The 27,915-nt window shown below is 42.0% G+C and overlaps 3 protein-coding genes and 1 pseudogene across 31 annotated transcripts; 3 read left to right on the top strand and 1 right to left on the bottom strand.

Annotated features, from left to right (window-relative positions):
- Positions 1-72: 72 nt before the first annotated feature.
- LOC120677001 lies at positions 73-11,284 on the top strand. 6 transcript variants are annotated; one of them, XR_005676076.1, is made up of 18 exons: positions 73-417; positions 1,240-1,319; positions 1,637-1,687; positions 1,767-2,285; positions 2,370-2,621; positions 3,074-3,139; positions 3,476-3,652; positions 4,845-4,896; positions 4,967-5,254; positions 5,625-5,735; positions 6,495-6,683; positions 7,574-7,849; positions 8,278-8,886; positions 9,288-9,796; positions 9,891-9,951; positions 10,027-10,095; positions 10,276-10,475; positions 10,850-11,284. XR_005676076.1 is itself a non-coding variant. In XM_039958344.1 (18 exons), exons 1-17 carry the CDS (start codon positions 166-168, stop codon positions 10,357-10,359), a joined length of 3,645 nt encoding a protein of 1,214 aa, XP_039814278.1. In that variant the 5' UTR covers positions 73-165; the 3' UTR covers positions 10,360-10,396; positions 10,850-11,284. The 6 variants fall into 6 exon arrangements, 2 of the variants coding, with proteins under 2 accessions (XP_039814278.1, XP_039814277.1); XM_039958344.1 differs by having other exon boundaries at positions 10,276-10,396; XM_039958343.1 differs by having other exon boundaries at positions 10,276-10,396; positions 10,773-11,284.
- A 1,332-nt stretch (positions 11,285-12,616) lies between these two features.
- Positions 12,617-15,947, top strand: LOC120672992. 14 transcript variants are annotated; one of them, XM_039953650.1, is made up of 7 exons: positions 12,617-13,079; positions 13,360-13,753; positions 13,854-13,912; positions 14,138-14,236; positions 15,065-15,132; positions 15,276-15,370; positions 15,521-15,947. In XM_039953650.1, the coding sequence occupies exons 1-6, from the start codon at positions 12,978-12,980 to the stop codon at positions 15,310-15,312; spliced, it is 759 nt and encodes a 252-aa protein (XP_039809584.1). In that variant the 5' UTR covers positions 12,617-12,977; the 3' UTR covers positions 15,313-15,370; positions 15,521-15,947. The 14 variants fall into 14 exon arrangements, 4 of the variants coding, with proteins under 4 accessions (XP_039809584.1, XP_039809586.1, XP_039809585.1 ...); XM_039953651.1 differs by having other exon boundaries at positions 12,619-13,079; positions 13,875-13,912; XM_039953652.1 differs by lacking the exon at positions 14,138-14,236 and having other exon boundaries at positions 12,618-13,079.
- Positions 15,948-21,571: 5,624 nt separating this feature from the next.
- Positions 21,572-24,208, top strand: LOC120673152. Of its 11 annotated transcripts, none has more exons than XM_039953865.1 (6): positions 21,580-22,014; positions 22,136-22,173; positions 22,399-22,497; positions 23,326-23,393; positions 23,537-23,631; positions 23,782-24,208. In XM_039953865.1, exons 1-5 carry the CDS (start codon positions 21,945-21,947, stop codon positions 23,571-23,573), a joined length of 312 nt encoding a protein of 103 aa, XP_039809799.1. In that variant the 5' UTR covers positions 21,580-21,944; the 3' UTR covers positions 23,574-23,631; positions 23,782-24,208. The 11 variants fall into 11 exon arrangements, 2 of the variants coding, with proteins under 2 accessions (XP_039809797.1, XP_039809799.1); XR_005674531.1 differs by having other exon boundaries at positions 21,585-22,014; positions 22,136-22,265; positions 23,326-23,448; XM_039953863.1 differs by lacking the exon at positions 22,136-22,173 and having other exon boundaries at positions 21,572-22,014.
- A 2,273-nt stretch (positions 24,209-26,481) lies between these two features.
- LOC120673926 lies at positions 26,482-27,837 on the bottom strand (annotated as a pseudogene).
- Positions 27,838-27,915: the final 78 nt, after the last annotated feature.

Genomic DNA, 27,915 nt, shown 5'->3' with positions numbered 1-27,915 from the left:
ACATCCTTGCACCCTTCCACTCCCCTTGTGATTTGTCAGTGACTCCATCCCCCCGCCCCCCCCCCCCCCCCCCCCTCGATAATTCCTGCTGCCTGCTGCTCCTACGACCACGATCGAATGCCGCCGACGGAGACCTAGGGTTTCGATCTCGCCCACCAGCACCAGATGCCGCACCGGGAGGCGCCGCTCCCGTCCAAGCGGCTCGCCAGCGCGCGCCACTATGCCCCCGTCGCCGCCCCGCCGGTGCCGCCCCACCGTCCGCCGCGATCCGCCTCTATATCCACCGCCTCCGCCCGCAAGCCGCCCGAGCCGCTCCGGAGGGCCGTCGCCGACTGCCTCTCGCCGCCCGCGCCGCACACCCACGGTCCAGCTGCCGCCGCCGCTTCTGCCGCCGCCGAGGCCTCGCGAACGCTCCGGGTACCAATCCATCCCTCATCCCTGTCTTGTCAACCATCGTTATTATGTGTACCAGCTACATTTCCATACTCTACTTCGTGCATGCTGCCCGTCCCCTTTGGTTCCCCTTGGGTGTGAATGCCAATGCTGATATGTTTGTAAATGCACCGTGCAAACTTCATTTATCTCCAGGCATCTAGGACCAGGAAAAAAAACCGGGGGGGGGGGGGGGGGGGGTATTTCCTGATGTGTTAGTTAAATACACAGCAGAGCAGTGAGACCCCCTTGTTTAGATATCGACACGCCATTCACTTTTGTAGACCCCAGTATCGAGTGCCAGCTGTTCTCGACCTATTCGCACCTCGTGTAACGCTCGCGTGCTTTGAATGACACAAGTTTGTCTATGCTTATGGCAGTTAAAAATGGGAGAACAAACTTATGTTCAATGTTGTGAGTACGAATGGCCTCATAACACTACTTATCACAAGAATTCAGATACCCTTTGCTATATCCTAGTAGTTATGGTTTCACGATCACCAAAGAATTACTAACGTGTAGGACAACATACTGTAGGACATCGTAGCATGGCCTACACATCATTTGAAACGTCAACACATTCTCTTGTCCAGGTGTGGTTATTTTTCTATATCTGTTATTACCTCATAACTGGGTAGCACACCTGGCTTCTCTGCTTTCCGTGTTATACTGCTCTTGATGATGTCAGTGTTAGTTGCAAAGGAAGTTATCTAATGCAGCACAACATTTTCTTAATTTTTGTTATAACCTCAAGAACTTCCTTCGTATTTATGCCATTTCTGAATGGAGGTGATTATATGCTGACAGGATTATATAGCCAACCCTTCAACCATCGATATGGCTTATAATGTCCTCATTGACCATGCACTTGCAGAAAGTGATCGCAGGTATGCTTTCAGCTTTGACATCTAAATGTGGCTATCATTTTTCTGGATTACTACTCTTTCTTTGCAAGGCAGCAGGGGAAACAGGAACTTAATTTTTTTTCAGCATAATGTCCTAATTTAGAATAAATCTCTTGTTTGGTCTAAAAAGAAGAAAATTCTCTTGTTTCTAAATAGCATACATGAATATAAGTAGTTTTTTAATAAAAAAATGCGTAACCTTATTCATTTCTTTACTTGGTTCATTTTGAGATTCATGATGCATCTTATGGGGTATTGACTTCTCCCACTTTCCTAATTTGGACAATCTTTTGAACCAGCCCAGCGGTCGTCCCAAGATGTGTGGCATTGTTAAAGAGATATCTTATCCGGTAACTGGATTGTTTCTTGCCACTTATTTCAGCTTGTGAAATTTGTTTGCACTAACTCTATCGTGCATTTGGTCTTTAGGTATATTCCAAGGGTCCAGACTCTGCGTCAAATTGATCTTTTCTGTGCAAATACGATTGCAAAATGTGAACCAATGGCAAATAACAGAGCAGAATCTCTTGGCCAAGTATCAGCAGCAGCTGCACCGAATTCCTCACCAATTGCCCCGCCAATATCCAACTTTGCTTCAGCATCTCTTGTGAAGTCTTTAAACTATGTTCGCTCATTGGTTGCAAGACATATTCCAAAATTGTCATTCCAACCTATAGTCCAGTCTGTTGCGTCCAAGCAGTCACTTCCTTCACTCTCATCATTTTTGAATAGGTCCTTAGTTTCTCAGCTAACTCCAGAAGTTATTAGCAACAGAGAACATCTTGAATTGAAGGAATGCCATAGTTCATCCAATTTGATATCATCAGGTAGCGATAAAGTTGACGGGGGTGAGCCTGGAGATGATAGCAAATATATATCCTTTGACATTTTAAAATGGCGATGGCATGTGTATGGCGAACGGCAGGCATCAACTTCTGCCAAAGAAAGGTATATCTCTTGTGCTTGTTTTTTCTTATCCCCATTTTTTTGTTGTTGCCAACACTAACTACTTTTCATCTCCTTTACCACCAGCAGTGATTTTGTGGGCCTTCAAGATTTTCATACACATGGTTTTCTTGAGGTTGGTGCTGCAGCCCTTCTAGTTGGGGATATGGAGGCGAAAATTAATGATCAACAGTGGAAATATAGTGTTATCCAGGAATTTCCAGATATTGCTTTGCTGCAACCTTCAACTTCTGCACCAAGTACTTTTGCATCATCGCAAAGCCATTTAAAAGCAATAACTGCCTCAAAACGCATGAAGTCAGGCCCAAATCATGTTTGGTATGCCCTACTATTTATTTATTTGTGTAGTTGTTGTGATTAATAGCATATCTTTCCATTCATGCTCCTTAGTATTTCACATGAAATTTGTTCTGAATTTTTCAATATAATGTCTTGCATTTCTCTTTCCTTTTATAGAGTGATTTTTCGTTCCATTGAAATCTTTGCCTTGCTGGCAAATTTCTTTTAATAGTATCCTAGGATTTTTTTAATTGTAATCTTTATCAGCTTAATTTGTCCAGAAACAGTTTTCCGTATTTGGACAGCTGGCGTATCCTTAGTGTTCTAAGCGAATGTTTAACTGAAGGCCGGAGATACTTGCTGTCATCTAGATTCGTGCTTACTGTATAAATCAGATGCCTACATAATTTTGTTACTATTTACAGTTGTTTTAAAGAAAAAAGGGTCAAAATAAACTTAATTTTAATAATCTGTCTTTTTCTTTTTGGTAGGATGAACATACCAGCAAACACCTTCCAGCCTCGAGCACGTCCCCTTTTCCAGTATAGACACTACAGGTACTTTTATCTGTTTCATTTGTTTACTTGCATGGTATCGCACACCCTCATTTGTTGGAACATCTGTATTTGTTTGCAATCATACAGATCCATGTCATTGTTGCATTCATGAACCTAAATTCCACATAGTTTAATTTAAGATGAACTCATTATGACCCTTTACCCCCCATATCCTTGATGTACGGGGGGAATATAGTTATCAAAGGCACTTTGAATCATATACCCTCTCCTCTATATACTTCAGTTAGAACTTCATGTATCTTTACGATGTGTCAGTCATGCCTGATGTTGTATTTGCATGTTTGCCTTGCTCATAATGTTACCTTCTTTTACTAGTGAGCAGCAACCCTTAAGATTGAATCCTGCTGAAATTTCTGAAGTCATAGCTGAAGTTTGTTCCGAAGCAACTTCAAATGCAAGTCAGTCTATTGCTCCATCAAGATTGAGCACCCAGAGTCGGCAACCTTCAGCAGATGTGGCATTCAGTGTCCTTATCAAACTTGTCATTGACATGTATAATTCTATAACCCATTTCTTTCTTGTTATTTATTCACCAATATCAAACCTCGCCAATTTTCTTGATATTTTAATTACCCTTGGCATTGTTGTCATGTATTCTCTTTTCACTAGTTTTACGACTGATATCATGGCCTGATCTACCTAAGAATTTGTTTGCTCAGCCAAGGCTATGTCATGTTCAATTTTTATTATTTTGTTGTGATGTGATATTTTTTTTCACATGAATGTATTTTGAATTGCTTATCGCTCTTCTGTATTCATGTATATTAGCATGGCTTCTTTTCTTAAAAAAAAAGTCAAGAGATTCAAATTATTAGTCACATAATACAAGAATGCGTGTTTATAAAAAATAGACAACAATAAATTTTGGAAGACAATAAAAATTCTTCTTTCAAGATGGTGATATTACATTTTAAACGGATTGGTGAATTTCATGATCGAACGAATGACTTTCTAAGAGTGGTGAGCTATCTTCCCCCCTAATCAGTACTATGTGATAGGAAATAGTTTGTTTTACTACCCCGAACAATTCACTTTATCTGCTTAACCCCTCAATAAAATTTGATAATTCCAACTCGATTTACTCCCCTAAACCATTCAAATTGGTCCATAAACTGCTCCAGGAGTAGCAGCAATGCCTGAGGCCTAGTCGATGTTGGCATGCGCTGCTAGGGAGGCGAGAGCGGTGCTGATTGCTAAGGTCAAGAAGTAATGGCAGGAGTTGACGCTGGTGGTGGTGAAAGGAGTGAAGGAATCCTTGTTGAGGTCGAGGGAGTTGTAGGTTTGGGCACTGCTGTGCTTTGCTGTGCCCGCGCCTAGGCATACGAGATCTGAGTCATATGAGCCACATGGAAAAAATCACTGTAAAATGGACTGAGGAACTAGTTTTACATGGTTTGAACAGTTAGGGGCCTGGTATTGGAGTTGAGGGACGAAAATTAAACCACAGTGTTAGTTAAGGTACGGAAATTGACTAAATTCTTGTATATATTGTTGTTGCTAAAACAAGTTCAGTAGTATTCTAATGATGAAGCATTTTCACTTCTGTGCTACAGAAGATATACAACACTGATGTCTTTCGGTAATTATGAACATGCTTGCGATCAAAGTAGTTTAAACAGCTGCTAGCCTGTCATACCTTCTTAGCATATAATTGCTTTCTCAGGGGTCTTCCTTTATTTCTTAGGTATATGATGGATTCCGAGACTGCTGCACCCCTGACACTTTATATGCTTGAGGTGCGTATTTTTCATGATGGTTTCTTCAAATCAACTTTCAATTAACTTTTGCACATTATTAACTTGTCAGGGTATGTTGAGCTCTCAAAAGACATCTGCCAGAACAAAGGCTCTTGATTTGATCCTAAATCTGGGGGTACATGCACACCTTCTGGAACCTATGGTTGTTGAAGATGCGCCGCTTATAGATAAAAGTGAAACTGTGCACCATTCTTATCTAAGCAACGAATATGGATCAAGTATAGATGAACCAAGGGCAGCAGAACCTGAAGAAGAGCCGAAGATCAGTCCTGCTATTGATCAGTTTGAGTCATGGCTTCTTAAATTACTATTTGAGGTTCTCCTTCTCCTAGTACAGGTATTTTTTTTCTAGGACATTGATTTTGAGCATGCATTTTATTTGTTATATTTGGGTTCTAATATCAAGGAAATGTGTTAGCTGTTACCAAATATACTATTTTTTATTAGTGCTCTCAGAAAGAGTTATCTTTCACCTTTCTGGGCCATATTTATATTTATGGAATTATGTTCTTTTGTGGCCGGGTGATGCTTCAATTTGCCCGTGTCTATGCTCTAATTTGTCCTTGTATTTTTTTATATTAGTTAATCCTAAGAATATTGTTTTTAGTACTAAAACATTATCAATGCTTAATTAATCAATTTTGTGCACTGTCTTTTTGTTTGCTGGTAAGCTGATATGTGTGATCATTTTTTTCTTGCTTCCATAGATGGAGGAACGACAGGAGATTGTGTGGGCCTCAGCTTTGAGTTGTCTATTTTACTTTGTTTGTGATGGAGGAAAAATTATCAGTAGTAGACTGGGAGGTCTGGACATAAGGGTAAACGTAACTTTCTTCAAGTTCACTTTTGTTATGTTTTGCAACATTTCTTAGTTGCCAAACTGTAGAGAGTTGGGAAAACACCACACACCCTAGGAGGGAGGGGTGACCTTTCATATATAGTTGTACAAGAGGAAGCCGAAAAGGCTGCAATTACAAGAGGAAGCCTAATAGGCTGCTTTTCCAACTATTTATGTCTAAGAAGCCTAATAGGCTGCTGTTACAACTATTTATATCTAATACAAACATAGTTGCGACATTTCTTAGTCCTGATTGTCAACATTTCTTACTCCAGATTGTCACGCATTTCTGTAATACCTAAAAGATGTTTTATTTAATATTGGAGATAAATCATGTAGCTGCAAAGTTAGCCATTTTTATATTTCCTTCACTACTAGGCACAATATGATTTGAACATGCATTACAATTTTTGTTTACTGAGTACCATTGGGGAAACCAAAAAGGCCAATTATCAGGACAACAGAGTAGTTGAATCTCTGGATTTTGCTGATGTGTTTTTGAGATATGGCCACAGTACTATTCAATCATCATAAGATTTTTTTTCCTAGTAGGCTCGGCAATGCACATTTGATGTCTTGGTATATCTAATGTGGTCCTTTCAATGTATTTGACACATGTTAGACTTTTGACTTCAGCAGTTCAGCTAAAATGTAGAGTACTCTTTACTAGTTTCTATGAATGGTTTCATTAATGAAAATGTTCTTCAAGTCACTTGTGCATTTGTTAAATCCTGAACAGGTGATAAAGACTCTTCTTGAGATTAGTGTGGAGCACTCATGGGCAAAAGTAGTGCACAGCAAGCTCATATGCATGCTGACAAATATGCTGTACCAAGTATCAGATGTAACTCAGAACGGTGTTCGTGATACTCATTTTGTTCCTCAACGGATTGATCTTCTTGGTGGAATTGACTATATTTGTCTTGAGGTTTGGTCTTGCTCTTAATTTGACACCTGGCCTTTCTTTATGTGGGCTGGAATGGTTTTTTAATACCCCTGTTTTAAGAAGTCAAAAGCAAGACCATATGAAATGTATCATATTTCCAGTTGACAAAGGAACTTGTTATTACTATGTAGGATATCCCTGTTTAAGTGTTACCGTATTCCTTCATAGTTAGGACTGCATGTCCTATATGGCAAGCTCAATAAATCATACATTATTATTAGAGAACTTTGCACTTGATCTGTTCTACTCCCAATGATCCAATTTTCAGGCACCTTCTCCTTTAATCATAGATATGAAAATTGGCGAAATAGAAATTTATTTTGAAACCCAACTTTGCTTGAAGGCCTAAAAGCATTTCTTATAATCCTGAATTTGTAAAAAACTCAGCAAGACACAGTATTTGCTCTTTTTTCAACCCTCCGGCCATTATACTTCATACTGATCTAAGTACTTCTACTAAAAACAGTATGACTTGCTTTCTAAATAATATTTATTTCATTATTATGTACGATGTGTTAATAGCCTCTTCGAAAATGAATTATATTATTAAAAAGTCAATATTTTTATTAATGAATACTAAAAAAATACTATGAAGGTTGGCTCCCACGATAACTTCTATAGCTTTTTCTGTGAACATGCCATGAAAATTGCGAATTAAAAAGCTGTTTATGAGATAAAGATAACAGATTGCCCTTGGTAGTTCATAACCAGCAGTCAGTTCCATTTTGAACCCTCATCTGTTATGACATAACACATTGCCCTTATCATAGTGTTTTGATATTTCTGACTTCATTGAAGGTTTCTTGGCTAATATACTTAATTGTGTCATCTTTTATCTATGTGTTAATGAAATTTGTCTATGACCTTTACAGTATTCACGAGCCAACTCCAGGGAGGAGAAGCGGGATTTATTTTTTGTGATTTTTGAATACGTAGTGCATCAAATAAATGAAGTGTGCCTGGCTGGTGGTATTTCAACCTATACCTATGATGATGCCCAGCCCCTTGCTTCCCTTCTTGCATTCGCTGATGCTCCTGAGGCCTTTTATATATCTGTGAAGCATGGTGTTGAAGGCGTCGGTGACATGCTGAGGAAAGCTATATCGGCGGCATTATCGCAGTCTGCACAATATGACCAATTGAATGTGGTACTGTGTGTTGGTATTATTATTTACTAATTTATATGTTAGATTAAGAACCTTTGTTGAATAGTTAGCCACTTAACCTCTTTTATCTCTTGTAGAAATGCAAATATATCATTATTACTCAGTATGCAGAGTTGATAAGCTACCTGTATGCACAACCATAAGGACTTGTCTAATTAACTGTTTAATCTGGTATCACTAATGATTGCCCATACATCTGCATATAGAAACAGCTAGTAAATATTGAATATTCGCTCACTAGTTTTCATAATTACCTATATAGATTGAAGGTTTATGTATCTCTTTTTACAATTAAATGTTATAGATCTTTTGTAATAGGGGACTAGGTAGTGTGTGGATAATCTGGAAGTCGCACAAAATGTTTTTGAGAAGCACTTTCCTCATTCTGATCAAAATGTTTATTTATGTAGCTTCTGGACAAGGTTATGAGGAAACTTGATGCAACTGTCAGCACTTTTTCCAGGATTGACAATGAGTTTGCTTATATGATCCAAGTAACAAAATCATGCAAGTGCTTTAGCAGCATTAAAGACGGATGTGATGATGCTGATGTCGCGCTTAGAGCCAGGCTTTGCTGGGCGACTTTGCACTCACTTCTTCACTCACAGATTTCATCATATAGACACCATGGATATATTTGGTTAGTTGAATTGCTCCTTTCAGAAATTAGTGAAGAAACAGATGGTTCTATATGGTCTAAAATAAAAAAGCTTCTAGAGGAAATTGAAGTTGCTGGTAGCCAGGATCTATCATGTTCAGAAGTTTCTCTGCCCGTTTGCATGCTCTATGGGCTTCTGAAGTCAAAACACAACTTCATTAGGTGGGGATTCCTGTATGTGCTGGACAAATTTCTGATGCGTTGCAAATTATTATTGGATGACAGTGATATGCAAGACCAAACAACTGCTGATCATAGCAAAAACTGTCTTGATAAAGCTTTTGCGGTTATAGATATTATGAATAGTGCTCTGTTACTAGTAGTTCAAAACAATGAGACAGACCATATCAACATCTTAAAGGTAATTCCATAATGTATTTCAATTTTGGTGCATGCATATGTCATACATACAAGTCAGCACCATTTGCATATGGCACCAGTTGCATTATAACTGTCTGTTACAAAAGGAAAGATGTTGCATCAGCTACATTTTAAAATAGAAGTAATATAGTATTCTTTCTTGATTATGGGAATTTGGAATAGTTCAAGCTATGAGTTGATTCTCCTCTCAGTTACTAGTTTCTTGCCTTTAACTTTAGACTGCTTTGCTCTTACCGATTGCAAATTAGAGAACATTGTTTGGAGTCCATTGAACTTATCCAAATCAGTCTATTACCTCTGGATCTCCTACATATTGAGGTGATGAAGTTTACATAATACTATAAATTTGATTATTTTGTGATTTGGTCCTTCCTCTTTCAGATGTGTGACATGCTGTTCTCTCAATTATGCCTGAGAATTCCTTCCACAAATGCGATGCATGACGGGGGCCTTCAGTCCCTTGGTCAACTTTTTGGTTGTACAACCAAGAACATTGATAGTCATCTGGAAACCCTTGCATCACACCAAAGTGTTGCAAACAAAAATCTTTGCCGGAGTGAGACATTGCAAGATGCCGGCATGAATCAATCTGCTCAATCCACTTTACTCTGTGAAGCATCAATGGCAGCACTACTTCTGAGAGGTCTCGCAATAGCTCCCATGCAACTTGTAGCCCGTGTACCGACTTCTTTGTTTTTCTGGCCATTGATTCAGCTTGAAGGGGCAGCCAGTGATGACATTGCATTAGGTATTGCTGTTGGTAGCACAGGAAGAGGCAATCTTCCTGGTGCTACATCAGATATTCGAGCAGCACTTCTATTACTATTGATTGGTAAATGCACAGCTGATCAGGAGGCACTGAAGGAGGTAGAAGGCAATGAGTTCTTCAGGTATCCTCTTTTTATAGTCCATTATCTTGGTAGGTTTTAAGTTGTAATGTCTAATGTGTATCCAATGATTGATATTCATCCATTCAACCAACAGGGGTCTTCTGGATGATACGGATTCTAGGGTAGCATATTATTCTGCTGCTTTTCTTCTGAAGGTACGTCTGGGGCAACTGCTGATTAATTGATGATAGTTCTACTCTGGTTTTCCTTAACACAGTTTGTATGAACAGAGAATGATGACAGAGGAACCAGAGATCTATCAGCGGATGCTTCAGAGCCTCATTTCGAAAGCTCAACAGGTTAAGGTCTTCTGCCCTATGTATATTGTTGGGATGAAATCTGAAACATTTACAGGAACAGTGCTACAATAGCTTCTGCTGACATGTTGAGGCAGTTCAAGCCTCTTAAGAAATTTCATTCTGTATCTATCCTGTCACTGAATTATGTTGATGCTGACATGTTGTTTGTGTTGTCGCCAGTGTAACAATGAGAAACTTCTGGAGAACCCATACCTTCAAATGCGTGGAATATTGCAGTTATCAAATGACCTAGGAGTGCAATGATAAGGCCGTGATGGCATTTCAACGGATAAAGCTATAGGTTAGGATCTGTAGTACTTTAAGCTGTGTTTATTGCAGAAGAATATGAAACTGCCTTCTCTGCTCCAAATTAAGAAAAGGTGTGCCCTCCTGAACTAATTCGCTGTCATATCATTGCGGTATGTTGGAATTGCCCGTTAGTGTAGAATTAGTCTACTTGACATGGTGTACTTTATATTTTTAATGATGGCTTCTAGAAAAAGAGATGTGCCGTGCAGTGCCCTCTTCTGTCTTCTCTATCCGTGGCAACGTGATTCTCCATATGTGGCATTTGCCCATGAGTCTAGAATATGCCAGGCTGCCAGAAATCCATAATAGTACTCTCCATGTGTGCTTTATTATGGGGTCACTTATATTTCTATTTAATATTTTTACAGATGCAATGCGAAACATGTAAATTACTGGGTTGGCCGGATTCATGTACAGGCCTCTGAATTTCTTCATTCTTTGTTAGACTTGGTGAACATCTTTCCATGGGAGCCACTGTGATTGCCAGGATAATTTGGAGATCATCCTGTGTTATGGATACCATCATGGTTTATTACCTACCTGGATGAATTGACAAAGGATAAAGACTACAATTTTGTAATGCTGACCGTTGAGATCGAGGCAGCACAACTTTTTTTTTTTGAGGCATGCTCGGTTCAATAAGTAGTAGGTCTCTTCCTTACCTGTGTGGTTGGTCTCCATATATGGCAAACTGACCAAAGGAGTGTAGATTTGTTTGCCGGGTAATAACAGTGTAAATTTGTAGGGTGTTGGTGTTTAATTTGGAGATGATGTATCGCTGTCTGTCTTAGCTATCATGTTGGTTGGTTAATTGTAACTAACAGCACTGTTCATACTTGGTTGTGTATATGGAATCGAGAACTGTGCACTTTCGGTTGTTTTGGTGCGTTGCAAGGTCGGAAGACCAAACGTGGATGGTGAAGATGATGTTTAATTGCTTCATCTTTTTCATGTGCAATTGCCGCGGATTTTGGTATGCTGAATTGGTGACCGTTTTGCTATGTACACTTGCGAAGACACGGACTGAGCGTTTGGAACCACATGTGGACAGGGCAATCGCATCAATTCATCAGTCCCTCCATGTGTTGGATGGGCTCAGGCCAATATTTATGGCCGGATCAAAACACGGGCTCGGCAGAGGCCAAAAGCTTTAACCTAAAATCTGAAAAAATTAATCTAACTCGAAAATTAAACACAAAATATGGGTTTGACTTGACCCAAGCTGAACTTGACCCGACCCGATGTTGCTGAAAACTTCAACCCGGTAGTCGGCTGTGGTCGAGCACGAACCAAAATCTTTTGATCCGAAACTCGAAATAACCTGACACAAACCATCTAATGATCAGGTCTACATGCTCATAGCGACCCATTGTCATCGTCCAAGCGAAAATTTCAATTTTAATGATAAACTTGCGCACTGTTGTTGACACGATAATTTCTCTGCTCGATGGAAAATCCTCGCGCTCCACGACGTTGGGTTCGGGGAGATCTGCTTCGCTCTGACATACCAAATCCAACATGCGCGTGTGGTGCAATAGGCGTACTAATCAATTTGACCTGCAATTGACAAAAAGAGTAGACGTTAGATTCGAAAGGCTATTGACTAGCCAGTCGATATTGATGATGCCAGCAATCGGCTATCGTATAGCAGATCGAGATCGTGTAGCTCGCGAGCAACACCTAGATTCAAGTCGAAATTAGCCTGTGTGATCAGATCACGAGAGGTAGCCGATCAAGATAGATCTAAACTGGATAATTTGTGACAAAAACTTAAAATAAACTAGATTAAACGGATTAACCTAGCAAGATCTAAGCAGATGTCGATAACTTGTGGTAAAAATTTAAAGCAAACTAAATTAAATGGATTAACCTAGCAAGATCTAAGCAGATACCGATAACTGATGATAAAAGCAACAAGTTAGATTAACGAATCAATTAATCTAACAGATTGATAACTTTTATCGATAAATTGGTGAACAAACCAGACCCGTCGAACGGATCTACCTTGCTCGATAACTTGAGCACTATAGATTCCAGTTATCTCAGAACAATTGGGAAGTCCAAAAAATTTGAGCTATACTCTAGTTACTATGCACCCTGGAGAATCCGCCTTCTCAGCGCTCCAGCCCCCCGCGGTCGACACGTGCACGGGTGGGGGCAAAACCGACGCGGGTCGTCGAATCCCAGGCCCCGCCTGCGCTGAGGTGCCACGCCGCCTTCCTTCCTGTGGGGCAAACCGGCCCGCTTGGCTCTCCTCCGCGGCCCGCTCCTCTATCGCGCTGCGGTTCCTTCCCTTTCCGCGCGCCCTGTTGCCCTCCGCCCCCGCCGCCGATCGCCGCCCTTTGCCTCTCGCCCTCCTCCCCCCTCGCCCTCCTCCACCGCCGTTGGTCGCCGTCCTTGGCCGCTGCCCCCTATCGGGCTCCCCACGTCTTGACCCCCGCCGTCGCCGCCCCTCCGACCCCCGTCGTCCGCTCTGCCCCTCCGACCGGCGGCGTGCTGGTGACGGATCTGGTCCGCTCCGCCCACCGGCGACGTCGTCCACTGATCTAGGCTAGCGACGTTGAGGCGAAGCAATGGGCGGTGGATCCGGTCCAGCGGCATCGAGGTGGATCGCGGGCGGCGGCGTCGAGGCGGTGCAGCAGCCGGCAGATCCGGGCGGCGGCATGGAGCGGGCGGCGGTGTAACCCCCGTTGCCAACGATCGAACGAGGCGTGAGAAATTCACAGCAAGAACAGATCTCGGGAACGGAACGAGGACAGCTTCCTCTTCCGAGAGTTCATTTCGTATTTTTTGAGTTCTTAATCTCGAGTTCGTCTCGTACAAGGCTTATAGCCGCACTCCTCCATGGCTCAAGGCCCACATGACAGTGTGATATCACAAACTGAAAACGTAACTCTCTAAGCCTAATGTGCTGGCGCTTTCTTCATGTCGATGGCGCATCCTGGGCTATGACAGGCGGATCCAAACGCTGGTGTTGAAGAGGCGGCGTCGGCGGTGGCGGTGCTGTCGAGGCGTCAGCAAGATGGACGGAGGCGACATCCAGGCAGAGGCGCGGGTGGCGGGAACGCCGGTGACGTGCACCGGCCGTCCGAGAAGACCGCAACCACCCTCCTGCAGGTGCGCTCCCCACGTTTTTCGTTTTCGTTCCTCACGCGCGGAAGCTGTGGAGGGGTTGGGGAGAAGCCTCGGCGTCGTTGGAGGGGGGTCAGGCCGACGGGGTCGACCGGCCGCGGCCGGGGCCGGAGGCCGCCAGCACAGGGCGGGGTGGGTGCGGCTCCTATGCCGCGCCGAAGTCGAGATTTCCCTGCCGCCATGGCCGACCTACAGCCCCACGCCCTCTTCTTCTCAGGTTAGTTCATTCCCTGCTCAGTTCGTCGCCGTTCCTACACCCCTCTCCAAATCCGCAGCTGATTCAGCTTCCCTCGCACTTTTTTTTCTTTTTGCCTCATACTTCATGTTGCTGCACGCAGCTCCGGCCTGTCCCGCAGGTCATCTTGCTTCTTTTGTGGTGAGATCCTATTCCCCATTCCTTTATTGTTTCTGAGATTCCAGAGCTGGAGCTCACCTGCTGGTACTGGGGCACCTCATCACGAATGAATCGTAGGAGCCTGATACTCCTTGCATCTTGCAATCTTTCTTCTGTGTTCGGCTCGAAATTGAACTCTGATTGAATGCATGTTCCAGTCAGAGAGGTAACATTTCAGTTGTTAATTGCTAAATGTGCTTCCTTTAGGTTGAACTACTGGTGCTACGCCAGCCAATCAATAATCTCCTAAGTGATTCCTACTCGCTTCCACACCTGGGCATTCTTCAATTTAACAATTATGCCTCGGTTTGTCTTTCTAAGCCTTAAACTTGCATTACTCAAAATGTTTGAGTAGTAGTCTGATGCAGTTCAGTGGTGGCGGTGAGCTAAACCCCAAACTAATTAGTAGCTTCCTAATCTATTTGTCTCCATGCCCCCAAACTGTTATGAAATGCATTGTCAGCAAACAAAATCATTTTTTTTATTCATTGGCAACCTGGTTCACACTTAATACATCTTATCTATACTAGCTTCACTTCACCAGATTAGTAGTGGTTGGTTATTTGTCGATGTTTACTTTCAAGGTTTGTGCAGACAAGTTTTAATGTTCGCACTTAATCACCCTACCTAATTTCTTTTTTGGCGAGAAGAACCCTACCTGGTTTTGTTACTATGATGACAGTCTCACTAGATGAATGTTATCTCAACTGAACTCTTACCTGTGTTGCAGGTTTAAATTTAAATTGCCATGCTTCTTTATCTCCAAAATATCTTTTTATTGCTTCCCTCCATTTCACAAAGTACAGGTTGATACAACTTGATACTTTTAGAATAGTAGTCAGCTGTACTTTATTGGTGATGATGAGCCAAACTAATTTCAATGAACAAGCTATCAAGATGTAGTTTCCTAATCTATTTTTCTCCATGCCTCGGCAGTCCGCACCAAACAATAATTAACATTGCCTTTTGTCCCCCGTTTCCTAAGTGAGAGATAACTTTTAATACTTTAAGGGTGTAGAATTATTAGACAGAATAGTAACCTTGACAGCAGGTTTTGTAATTGAATCTGTTTCTTTTTTCAACTGAACTTTTCATTAACTTGCGCTGTGTTGGTTCTTCCATTTGGTGACCAAGGGTGGCTTCGTTCAAATAGCTAGCTGCATCTTCGGAGGGATTGTTTGCAAGATTCCGCTAGCAGCTTGGTTAGTAACTCCGATTTCTTCCCCCTTGTGCTGGCATAACTGATGACCCGTCAAGGTTGAGTTTGTATGTTTCACTACTATGCCTGTAACTATGGCGTTATTATGTATCATTTACCCATGATTTGTTTGTTATTGCGTTGTAGGTTAAGGCTAAAACAAGTTGTAATGGGTGTGCTTTAAGTGGCATGTGTTCATATTGTCAGATTAGTTGAAGCCCAACGATGAACAATGGGAAAAGGTAAGTGGACACGAATATGTTCATCAAAATGTAATGACTGGCTATTCAGCTCTGTCTTGGCAAATAGCAAGTAGATATTTTATCTTCAATTTTTTCTTTACATGGTATACAATTAATATTGGAACTTGCATTGTCGCTCCCAATATTCAGGTGAATATTTATCTACATTGAAGCATTCACATGGATGAGGGCCCATGATTGTCCTGAGGTTGCTTTTAAAGCACTACCGAGCTGCCTTACATGGAAAGAGAAAACATTTCTCCAGCCTTTTTCCTACTGTTACTTCATCTTGCAAATTTCTCATCTCTAACTTAAAAAACAAGTAGTAGGAGGGGTTTAATCATGAGTCCTTCGATATTTTCAATATTGCATAGGCTTATCATGGAGAGTTGTGACATCAGAGGCCTCCTTAAAACTATTACGAATTATTCATAGTAATAATGCATATGGTGATTATAATTTGTTAGTCATCTTTATGATGCTTCTTGCCAATTCTGTATTGGCTCATCTTTTGACTGGAAGAGCAGTGACAATGCTAAAAATATATAAATTTACTATCTGAGCGACCTTGGAATAAGTATGCAAATTTATATAGAAGTGATTTATTAGTGCTCTGCACTGCAATGTTTTTATTTGTTCTTTTGTTTAGTGACCATGCTCAGTCGATTGTATCTGTACATATTGACCAATCATTCCTACTATGTTATAAAAATAAGCTATACCAGCATTTCAGAAAAAAAACTAATAGTCTTTCATCTGCTTATCATTTTTGCTGTTCTGCTTGCCTTGCGCTCTATCACGATGCACAGCAGCACAGAACCAGAATGAGCGCGGCGAAGCGCGCTATTTACCTAGTAGTTCATGATTTAGGCTAAAATTTCTCTAACACAGGAAATCCTCAAAACGCATTTTGTAACCATGGAGTGACTAGAAAGGCATAAAAAATGAGCTGTAGCTTACCCATTCTGCCAAACATCAGTCGAAAGATTGAAAGATCTATCTACCGCCATATATGAATGACCGCAATGACAAATTGCCAAAAAAAAAAGAGAGCTATAACTAATGCTCTAGGACAAAATCTACCAAAAATTTGAAAGCCTAGTACAACCCTCGGCAATCCTAAAAATATTGCATGTTCTAAAATCATGAGATACACAAACTCCTCCAGAAACCATGGAATGACTAAATAGGCACTCTCTCCGTTCCAAATTATAAGTCATTTCAAGAATCTTGGAGAGTCAAACTATCTCAAAGTTTGACCAAAATTATACAGAGAAATGCAAAGATTTATGACATCAAATAGGTACACTATGAAAATATAACTAACAAAGAATCTAATGATACTTAATTGGTATCATAAATGTTATTATCTTGTTATATAATTTTGGTCAAACTTGCAAAACTTTGACTCTCTAAGATTCTTGGAATGACTTATAATTTGGAACGGAGGGAGTAGAAAAGCATGACCCGAAGCTAGCCCACTCGGCCAAAAACCAGTCGAAACTCAAAAACCCAACAACGTATCTGGCATATGATAAAGACACAGTATACCAAGAAATCCTTGTACAATTCCAGTAATCCCAAAATGACTGAGAAGGTAAAAAAAAAAGGTTAGTTCATGCTTTAGGATAAGAATTAACGCACGGGCACCGGTATGTTTAGGATACTTATACGACCAACTTTGCCCGTAGCAACGCACGGACATAATTGCCTAGTATATATACAAAAGGAGAGAGACCAAGACAATGCAACAAGGTTGGTCACATCTGATTGGGTAGTCAAACATGAGGTGGTTCATAGATCTTCGGGCTTCGATCCCCTAGGAATGGAGATTTTACAATAAAAGTGAGGGTTTAGGATTCCATTACAATCAGTTTATATGTATATGGTTACAATTATTTACTTCCCAATGTGTATCATCTTATGGCTCATGCTTCACGCCAGTAATCCTTTGAAATCCAAAACCTCACAAACTCCTTGGGTGACCACGGAATGGGAAAAAAAAAGAGCTATACCTCACCCACTAGGCCAAAAGTCTGTAAAAAGACCAAATATAATCCACCGACACATCTAATAGACCATAGTGACGTAATAGGTTGTTAATGCCTCATGTGCACACAAACTGGTAAAACAACAATCACATGCATCTTTTTGCCCTCATCTTTTCCTCAATATCTAGAGAGCCAATAAAATCAGCAAAGGAAAACTCTTATTTTCTTACATTTTAGAATAGTTTTGAAATTCCTCCATAAAGGAGAAAGTTTGGAAATGATGCATAGCGACAAACTGTTGGGGTACGCACAAGTACATCAGTTCTCGATCGAGTCCCTTGCCAAAACACTCGTAAGCTTGCTCAAATACAGACCAATCACCAACCAATTTGTTGTCATGATATTGCTCCATGACATATAACTCACTGCCTATGGCTGAGAAATGTGACGGAACATGGAGCCAAACCAAGCGGGGGGTGGTTGATTTCTGCTTGTGGAGATCAGTTGAACAAGCACGGACATAGACTTGCAGTGGAGCAGCGCGTGGAGGAAGCTGCAGGGCCGGTTTTATGGTCAGTACGTATGATGAATTCTTGTCTTTGGAGGTAAGGTCTCCATTTCTCAATTGCCATAATCAAGGCAAGAAACTCCTTCTCATAAATGGACAGGTGTTGGTGTGTGGGGCCAAGAGCTTTACTCAGAAATGCTATGGGTTTATCCTCTTGCATCAAAACTGCACCCACCCCAGTAGTACAAGCATCAGTCTCCACAATGAAGGGGATAGAGAAGTTAGGGAGGGCTAGTACTGGGGTGTGAGACATAGCCTGCTTCAATGCTTCAAAGGCTGCAGTTGCTTCAGAGCTCCATTGAAACTGCTTTTTCTTGAGCAAGTTGGTTAATGGCTTAGCTATAATGCCATGATGAGGAAACGAAAAAGAAGATTTTATTCATGTCCATATTATGTATGTAGAGACTGAAATTAACAAACAGAATGAGCGGATGAAAAATGATGGATGGATACATCTCTTGCGGTCTTTGGATGCATGCATGGCGTGTTATATATGCTAGGGATCCGATCGGATCGGATGGATGATCATGAGCTGAGGTGGGTAAGCAACTCCGCGGCGGCTGCGATGGCTCCTCCGGTGATGGCGTTCTCCACCACCTTGTCCCGCTGGTGGTTGTTCACGGCAGAGACCAAGGCTCCCGTCACGGCTCCTCCAAGCGTCGCATTCTTCTGCATGCATGCAACATTATATATATATATACCATGCGTTTAGATACATAGCATTTGCTATGCAACTATAATGTTATACATGCACCTAGATATACAGTATATTTAGATACATAGGAAAAACTCTGTATCTAAAAAAGTTAAAACGACCTATAACTTAAAACGTCAAGAGTACCCACCCAGTCCAGGTGCGTTGGTAAGACCAAAAGGCATTACTCTGAACTGAAAATGGCCATGATGTGTTTTGAAAGCTGTCTTATGTTCATCTACAGGCAGCATGCGTATCTGATGGTAACCAGAGGTCATATCCAACTTAGTAAAGAACTTGGAGCCAAATAGTTCATCTAGAATTTCTTCAATGATAGGCAATGGAAATCTGTTTTTGATAGTTAAGTCATTCAACTTTCTATAATCCACACAAATCTCCAGCTTCCATCTTTCTTCTGGACTAATAAGACTGGGGATGCAAAAGGGCTAGTACTATGGCTGATTAATCCAGCAGTAAGCAATTCTTTGATTTGCCTCTCAATCTCATCCTTATGAGTGGAGAGTATCTGTAGGGTCTAGAATTTACTGGAATAGCACCAGGAAACAAGGGTATAGAATGATCATAGGTTCTCTGAGGTGGAAGTTTATCAGGTTTGGCAAACACATCAGCAAATTCTTCTAATAGAGTAGCAATTTCAGGTGCTGGAGTAGAGGAGGAGGGTGGGTCACCCATCTGAATGACTGCTAAGGCCCAAACATCATTACCTTGTTGCCATTTGACAAAACTTTCAGCTGAAATTGCAGATAGTGTCATTGGTGCTGGTATAGTACCTTGAAGTTTGATGGGGTGGCCCTGATTAGAGAATTCCAGTACATGATTAACCCAATCACAAGTCATGGGACTATTCTGTTGCAGCCAATCATAGCCTAAAATTGCATCATATGCTCCTAAATCTAACACTTGCATTCTTGTACAAAGAGTATGGCCCTGGCACCACCATTCCAGTGATGGAACTGTCTTGTCAGTATACAAAATTTGACCATTAGCCAATTTGACTGCCTTGGGTGGTGATGGAACAGTGTGTAGTCCAACCAAATCAACAAAAGAAGTATTAATGAAACTGTGAGAGCTGCCACTATCAATGAGAATGAGCATCACTTTGTTGTGGACCAGTGCTCGAAGAGTAAGCACCTCTCCATGAGCAGTTCCTGCAAGTGCATTCAGAGACAATTGCTCAAACTCCTCCTGCAAGGAATCCTCTACTGCTAGCTGGGTCAACACGTCTTCAGTCAATGTCTGGTCCAAATCATTGATCATCAAGGCATGAACCTGAGGCTGCGGTCGTTTAGTACAAGATGCAGCATGAGCTTTGTCATATTTATCACCACAATACATGCAAAGACCATTAGACTTGCGGTAATCACGCAACTGTCGTTCTCTCCAGAGTGGGATGATAGAAGAAGATGTCGAGCGAGTATCAGACTTAGTAGCAGACAGAGAAGACTTCGAGGAAGTGGGAAATTTGGACTGTCTGAATCTCTTGTCCTCCCATAATTGGTGTTGGATTTTGGCCAACATAACAGCTTTCTTGATGGTTTTAGGAACTTGAGACTGAACTCCAGCACTCAAGTCAGACTTCAACCCTTTGATAAACTGGGTCACAAAGAAAATCTCATCTAAACCTGTGTTATGCATAGACACCTGATACTGCAAATCAGTGAATGCAGCAACATAATCATCCAGAGAACCATCCTGTTCTAATGCAATGAGATCGGTGATAGAATCACGATAAGCATAAGACCCAAACTGATCTTCCACAGCAGACATGAATTCCGACCAAGTCCCCAAACCATGTTTCAGTTTATACACTTGCAACCACTTGGCAGCGTTGTCATCCATGTTCATGGATGCAGATGTAACCCACATAGACTCCGGTATGTTAAAGATGTGAAAATAATCAAGACATTTATCCTTCCAGATTCTAGGATTTTCACCAGTAAATCGTGGAAAAGCCATTTTAGGAACAGAATGACGAGGTAATGCAGATGAATCACGACCAGATCCATGGTAACCCGAGGAAGAGTGGGGAAAAGGCGGCTCACCAGAACCAGATGCATTCATGGATGACTGAAACGGAGGACGAGTTGGACCAGAATCGGTGGTAGGGAATCGCTGGGTGAGACGCGAAACAGTCTGACCTGTAGTCTCCAACTGCTTGGCCAGGGTAATCTGATCCCGCAACACCTGATCCATGATTTGAGCACTCAAGTCGATCTGCGCAGACATCTGGGATTGGACTCGCTCGATGTTGCCGACACGAGAGAACAACAAGTCGATGCTCTCCGTCATCTGATCCCAGTGAGAATCCTCGCGCTGAGAGAAGGACTCCATCGCATCGAGGATGAATTGGGTCTGCGCGGAGGGCTTTGGAGGCGCCGTGGTGGAATTCGTCGAAAAACTTGGCCGCGGAAGGAAGATGCGGTGAATCCAGACGAAGAACACCACAACACAAAAATCCCGAATCCCCAACTAACCCTAAGCGGCGCTTGTAACGGGATCTGTGGCCGACGGCGCTGGAGCAGCTAACCGTCGCGTGGCGGTGGCCGTCGCCGACTGGGAGTCGGTGGACGGGGCGAGGACGCCGGAACCGGAGTGATTCACGGCGGAGCGAGTCGCAGTCGCCGTGGCGGCGGACCGGACTGGGGGATAAGGCGACGAATCAAGCGGAATCGCGCCGGGATAGCCTGAATCTGATACCACTGTAACCCCCGTTGCCAACGATCGAACGAGGCGTGAGAAATTCACAGCAAGAACAGATCTCGGGAACGGAACGAGGACAGCTTCCTCTTCCGAGAGTTCATTTCGTATTTTTTGAGTTCTTAATCTCGAGTTCGTCTCGTACAAGGCTTATAGCCGCACTCCTCCATGGCTCAAGGCCCACATGACAGTGTGATATCACAAACTGAAAACGTAACTCTCTAAGCCTAATGTGCTGGCGCTTTCTTCATGTCGATGGCGCATCCTGGGCTATGACAGGCGGATCCAAACGCTGGTGTTGAAGAGGCGGCGTCGGCGGTGGCGGTGCTGTCGAGGCGTCAGCAAGATGGACGGAGGCGACATCCAGGCAGAGGCGCGGGTGGCGGGAACGCCGGTGACGTGCACCGGCCGTCCGAGAAGACCGCAACCACCCTCCTGCAGGTGCGCTCCCCACGTTTTTCGTTTTCGTTCCTCACGCGCGGAAGCTGTGGAGGGGTTGGGGAGAAGCCTCGGCGTCGTTGGAGGGGGGTCAGGCCGACGGGGTCGACCGGCCGCGGCCGGGGCCGGAGGCCGCCAGCACAGGGCGGGGTGGGTGCGGCTCCTATGCCGCGCCGAAGTCGAGATTTCCCTGCCGCCATGGCCGACCTACAGCCCCACGCCCTCTTCTTCTCAGGTTAGTTCATTCCCTGCTCAGTTCGTCGCCGTTCCTACACCCCTCTCCAAATCCGCAGCTGATTCAGCTTCCCTCGCACTTTTTTTTCTTTTTGCCTCATACTTCATGTTGCTGCACGCAGCTCCGGCCTGTCCCGCAGGTCATCTTGCTTCTTTTGTGGTGAGATCCTATTCCCCATTCCTTTATTGTTTCTGAGATTCCAGAGCTGGAGCTCACCTGCTGGTACTGGGGCACCTCATCACGAATGAATCGTAGGAGCCTGATACTCCTTGCATCTTGCAATCTTTCTTCTGTGTTCGGCTCGAAATTGAACTCTGATTGAATGCATGTTCCAGTCAGAGAGGTAACATTTCAGTTGTTAATTGCTAAATGTGCTTCCTTTAGGTTGAACTACTGGTGCTACGCCAGCCAATCAATAATCTCCTAAGTGATTCCTACTCGCTTCCACACCTGGGCATTCTTCAATTTAACAATTATGCCTCGGTTTGTCTTTCTAAGCCTTAAACTTGCATTACTCAAAATGTTTGAGTAGTAGTCTGATGCAGTTCAGTGGTGGCGGTGAGCTAAACCCCAAACTAATTAGTAGCTTCCTAATCTATTTGTCTCCATGCCCCCAAACTGTTATGAAATGCATTGTCAGCAAACAAAATCATTTTTTTTATTCATTGGCAACCTGGTTCACACTTAATACATCTTATCTATACTAGCTTCACTTCACCAGATTAGTAGTGGTTGGTTATTTGTCGATGTTTACTTTCAAGGTTTGTGCAGACAAGTTTTAATGTTCGCACTTAATCACCCTACCTAATTTCTTTTTTGGCGAGAAGAACCCTACCTGGTTTTGTTACTATGATGACAGTCTCACTAGATGAATGTTATCTCAACTGAACTCTTACCTGTGTTGCAGGTTTAAATTTAAATTGCCATGCTTCTTTATCTCCAAAATATCTTTTTATTGCTTCCCTCCATTTCACAAAGTACAGGTTGATACAACTTGATACTTTTAGAATAGTAGTCAGCTGTACTTTATTGGTGATGATGAGCCAAACTAATTTCAATGAACAAGCTATCAAGATGTAGTTTCCTAATCTATTTTTCTCCATGCCTCGGCAGTCCGCACCAAACAATAATTAACATTGCCTTTTGTCCCCCGTTTCCTAAGTGAGAGATAACTTTTAATACTTTAAGGGTGTAGAATTATTAGACAGAATAGTAACCTTGACAGCAGGTTTTGTAATTGAATCTGTTTCTTTTTTCAACTGAACTTTTCATTAACTTGCGCTGTGTTGGTTCTTCCATTTGGTGACCAAGGGTGGCTTCGTTCAAATAGCTAGCTGCATCTTCGGAGGGATTGTTTGCAAGATTCCGCTAGCAGCTTGGTTAGTAACTCCGATTTCTTCCCCCTTGTGCTGGCATAACTGATGACCCGTCAAGGTTGAGTTTGTATGTTTCACTACTATGCCTGTAACTATGGCGTTATTATGTATCATTTACCCATGATTTGTTTGTTATTGCGTTGTAGGTTAAGGCTAAAACAAGTTGTAATGGGTGTGCTTTAAGTGGCATGTGTTCATATTGTCAGATTAGTTGAAGCCCAACGATGAACAATGGGAAAAGGTAAGTGGACACGAATATGTTCATCAAAATGTAATGACTGGCTATTCAGCTCTGTCTTGGCAAATAGCAAGTAGATATTTTATCTTCAATTTTTTCTTTACATGGTATACAATTAATATTGGAACTTGCATTGTCGCTCCCAATATTCAGGTGAATATTTATCTACATTGAAGCATTCACATGGATGAGGGCCCATGATTGTCCTGAGGTTGCTTTTAAAGCACTACCGAGCTGCCTTACATGGAAAGAGAAAACATTTCTCCAGCCTTTTTCCTACTGTTACTTCATCTTGCAAATTTCTCATCTCTAACTTAAAAAACAAGTAGTAGGAGGGGTTTAATCATGAGTCCTTCGATATTTTCAATATTGCATAGGCTTATCATGGAGAGTTGTGACATCAGAGGCCTCCTTAAAACTATTACGAATTATTCATAGTAATAATGCATATGGTGATTATAATTTGTTAGTCATCTTTATGATGCTTCTTGCCAATTCTGTATTGGCTCATCTTTTGACTGGAAGAGCAGTGACAATGCTAAAAATATATAAATTTACTATCTGAGCGACCTTGGAATAAGTATGCAAATTTATATAGAAGTGATTTATTAGTGCTCTGCACTGCAATGTTTTTATTTGTTCTTTTGTTTAGTGACCATGCTCAGTCGATTGTATCTGTACATATTGACCAATCATTCCTACTATGTTATAAAAATAAGCTATACCAGCATTTCAGAAAAAAAAACTAATAGCCTTTCATCTGCTTATCATTTTTGCTGTTCTGCTTGCCTTGCGCTCTATCACGATGCACAGCAGCACAGAACCAGAACGAGCGCGGCGAAGCGCGCTATTTACCTAGTAGTTCATGATTTAGGCTAAAATTTCTCTAACACAGGAAATCCTCAAAACGCATTTTGTAACCATGGAGTGACTAGAAAGGCATAAAAAATGAGCTGTAGCTTACCCATTCTGCCAAACATCAGTCGAAAGATTGAAAGATCTATCTACCGCCATATATGAATGACCGCAATGACAAATTGCCAAAAAAAAAGAGAGCTATAACTAATGCTCTAGGACAAAATCTACCAAAAATTTGAAAGCCTAGTACAACCCTCGGCAATCCTAAAAATATTGCATGTTCTAAAATCATGAGATACACAAACTCCTCCAGAAACCATGGAATGACTAAATAGGCACTCCCTCCGTTCCAAATTATAAGTCATTTCAAAAATCTTGGAGAGTCAAACTATCTCAAAGTTTGACCAAAATTATACAGAGAAATGCAAAGATTTATGACATCAAATAGGTACACTATGAAAATATAACTAACAAAGAATCTAATGATACTTAATTGGTATCATAAATGTTATTATCTTGTTATATAATTTTGGTCAAACTTGCAAAACTTTGACTCTCTAAGATTCTTGGAATGACTTATAATTTGGAACGGAGGGAGTAGAAAAGCATGACCCGAAGCTAGCCCACTCGGCCAAAAACCAGTCGAAACTCAAAAACCCAACAACGTATCTGGCATATGATAAAGACACAGTATACCAAGAAATCCTTGTACAATTCCAGTAATCCCAAAATGACTGAGAAGGTAAAAAAAAAGGTTAGTTCATGCTTTAGGATAAGAATTAACGCACGGGCACCGATATGTTTAGGATACTTATACGACCAACTTTGCCCGTAGCAACGCACGGACATAATTGCCTAGTATATATACAAAAGGAGAGAGACCAAGACAATGCAACAAGGTTGGTCACATCTGATTGGGTAGTCAAACATGAGGTGGTTCATAGATCTTCGGGCTTCGATCCCCTAGGAATGGAGATTTTACAATAAAAGTGAGGGTTTAGGATTCCATTACAATCAGTTTATATGTATATGGTTACAATTATTTACTTCCCAATGTGTATCATCTTATGGCTCATGCTTCACGCCAGTAATCCTTTGAAATCCAAAACCTCACAAACTCCTTGGGTGACCACGGAATGGGAAAAAAAAAGAGAGCTATACCTCACCCACTAGGCCAAAAGTCTGTAAAAAGACCAAATATAATCCACCGACACATCTAATAGACCATAGTGACGTAATAGGTTGTTAATGCCTCATGTGCACACAAACTGGTAAAACAACAATCACATGCATCTTTTTGCCCTCATCTTTTCCTCAATATCTAGAGAGCCAATAAAATCAGCAAAGGAAAACTCTTATTTTCTTACATTTTAGAATAGTTTTGAAATTCCTCCATAAAGGAGAAAGTTTGGAAATGATGCATAGCGACAAACTGTTGGGGTACGCACAAGTACATCAGTTCTCGATCGAGTCCCTTGCCAAAACACTCGTAAGCTTGCTCAAATACAGACCAATCACCAACCAATTTGTTGTCATGATATTGCTCCATGACATATAACTCACTGCCTATGGCTGAGAAATGTGACGGAACATGGAGCCAAACCAAGCGGGGGGTGGTTGATTTCTGCTTGTGGTTGAACAAGCACGGACATAGACTTGCAGTGGAGCAGCGCGTGGAGGAAGCTGCAGGGCCGGTTTAGCCTCCACGCTAGGGTCCGCCCCTGCCTGCCTGAGACAACAAACTTGGTCTTGACTGAATCCCGCATTTGTCTGCAAGAGGGTAAGTGCATGTACGTGTCGACTAGGAACTCATGAAAAACTCTTATCATGGCACCTTTGAAAATAAAGGCAGTTGGCAGCCACAGACGCTTGCTCCTCCTCTAGAGGAAGCAACCCTTGGGGCTCGCTCTATGCCATATAAAAACATTCATGGTCACTTTGGTGCGCCATTTCGTATAGTTGACACGGTTGAACGCATTGGGCAGCAAAAACCAATGACAGAAAAATGCCTATAATCAGGTTCTGGATTGTTGGATGTATTAACAATTTTTATTTCAATTTGATCCATACATTTTTAGACGTATGCATGGATGAGGAAACGAAAAAGAAGATTTTATTCATGTCCATATTATGTATGTAGAGACTGAAATTAACAAACAGAATGAGCGGATGAAAAATGATGGATGGATACATCTCTTGCCGGTCTTTGGATGCATGCATGGCGTGTTATATATGCTAGGGATCCGATCGGATCGGATGGATGATCATGAGCTGAGGTGGGTAAGCAACTCCGCGGCGGCTGCGATGGCTCCTCCGGTGATGGCGTTCTCCACCACCTTGTCCCGCTGGTGGTTGTTCACGGCAGAGACCAAGGCTCCCGTCACGGCTCCTCCAAGCATCGCATTCTTCTGCATGCATGCAACATGGTATATATATATACCATGCGTTTAGATACATAGCATTTGCTATGCAACTATAAATGTTATATATGCACCTAGATATACAGTATGTATATTTAGATACATAGGAAAAACTCTGTATCTAAAAAAGTTAAAACGACCTATAACTTAAAACGTCAAGAATACCCACCCAGTCCCGGTGACCACGGGTACTCCACGCCCATGTATACACCAGCAATAGTACCTGACCGATGAACAACTTTATTATTCAGTTATTAATTAACGCTTAGTATGCATGCAGATTGATTAGTAACTAAAATAAAATGATGCATTACAGACAGGCAGCATACCCCAATACGCGCCTTCCTTGCACATTTTCTTCAGCTGCAAGCATGCGTGTACATATAGACCACATTAATCATCATATACATAACACCTTACAGATAGAATATAATTATTTATTTTTATATCAACTTACAGCATGCTCGACTTTGCGCTTGGAGACGTCCCGTGGATGCATATATGCAGAACGAATTCGAATGATCGAATCAACCAACAACTTTGTGCTTATGGATCGGAGGAGATCGAAAGAGAAATTAAAATCATATCCTAGCGATGGATGATACCTTTGTGGAGACACTCGAAGGTCTCCTCGGCGGCGACCTTGCAAGCACCAACCTGCAAGAATCAATCAACAGATCAATGCACTGCAGACATGATGGAAGGAAGAGGCTGACTACTTACGGTGCCAATCTTGATGAAGCCGTCGACGGTGCGGTTGAGGAAGGGATGGCCCATGTCTACGGCCAAGTCCAATCTCGGCGACGACAGGCCGCCGGAGAAGCCACCGTGAGGCATTGCTTGCCTTCGCCTTTGGATGCTGCTGCTGCTGCTGCTGCTATCTATATGTAGTAATGGTCTCCTTGCAGCAAAGCTAGCTGTACGGTCAACCTGAATGAGCGGTGGTGATGTCGATCCATCTGTATCGGATCGATTGAGTATGCCTTAGTAGATGACCGGTCCAACAATA

Source organism: Panicum virgatum, chromosome 5N (genome assembly GCF_016808335.1).
Source record: "Panicum virgatum strain AP13 chromosome 5N, P.virgatum_v5, whole genome shotgun sequence".
Lineage (NCBI taxonomy): Eukaryota > Viridiplantae > Streptophyta > Magnoliopsida > Poales > Poaceae > Panicum > Panicum virgatum.
The sequence above is the reverse complement of the archived record's forward strand: the minus strand, read 5'-3'. Positions and strand labels throughout refer to the sequence as shown.

Excerpts from the sequence above, each read along its gene's own strand:
- LOC120677001 (XM_039958344.1), top strand. The coding sequence starts at position 166 with ATGCCGCACCGGGAGGCGCCGCTCCCGTCCAAGCGGCTCGCCAGCGCG. Across the intron at positions 3,140-3,475 it reads TTCCAGTATAGACACTACAG|TGAGCAGCAACCCTTAAGAT; the intron begins GTACTTTTATCT and ends TTCTTTTACTAG. Across the intron at positions 5,736-6,494 it reads TGGGAGGTCTGGACATAAGG|GTGATAAAGACTCTTCTTGA; the intron begins GTAAACGTAACT and ends AATCCTGAACAG.
- LOC120672992 (XM_039953650.1), top strand. The coding sequence starts at position 12,978 with ATGGGCGGTGGATCCGGTCCAGCGGCATCGAGGTGGATCGCGGGCGGC. Across the intron at positions 13,754-13,853 it reads CCACGCCCTCTTCTTCTCAG|ACTTCATGTTGCTGCACGCA; the intron begins GTTAGTTCATTC and ends TTTTTGCCTCAT. Across the intron at positions 13,913-14,137 it reads GTCATCTTGCTTCTTTTGTG|GTTGAACTACTGGTGCTACG; the intron begins GTGAGATCCTAT and ends TGCTTCCTTTAG.
- LOC120673152 (XM_039953863.1), top strand. The coding sequence starts at position 21,688 with ATGGACGGAGGCGACATCCAGGCAGAGGCGCGGGTGGCGGGAACGCCG. Across the intron at positions 22,498-23,325 it reads AATTTAACAATTATGCCTCG|GGTGGCTTCGTTCAAATAGC; the intron begins GTTTGTCTTTCT and ends TTGGTGACCAAG. Across the intron at positions 23,394-23,536 it reads AAGATTCCGCTAGCAGCTTG|GTTAAGGCTAAAACAAGTTG; the intron begins GTTAGTAACTCC and ends ATTGCGTTGTAG.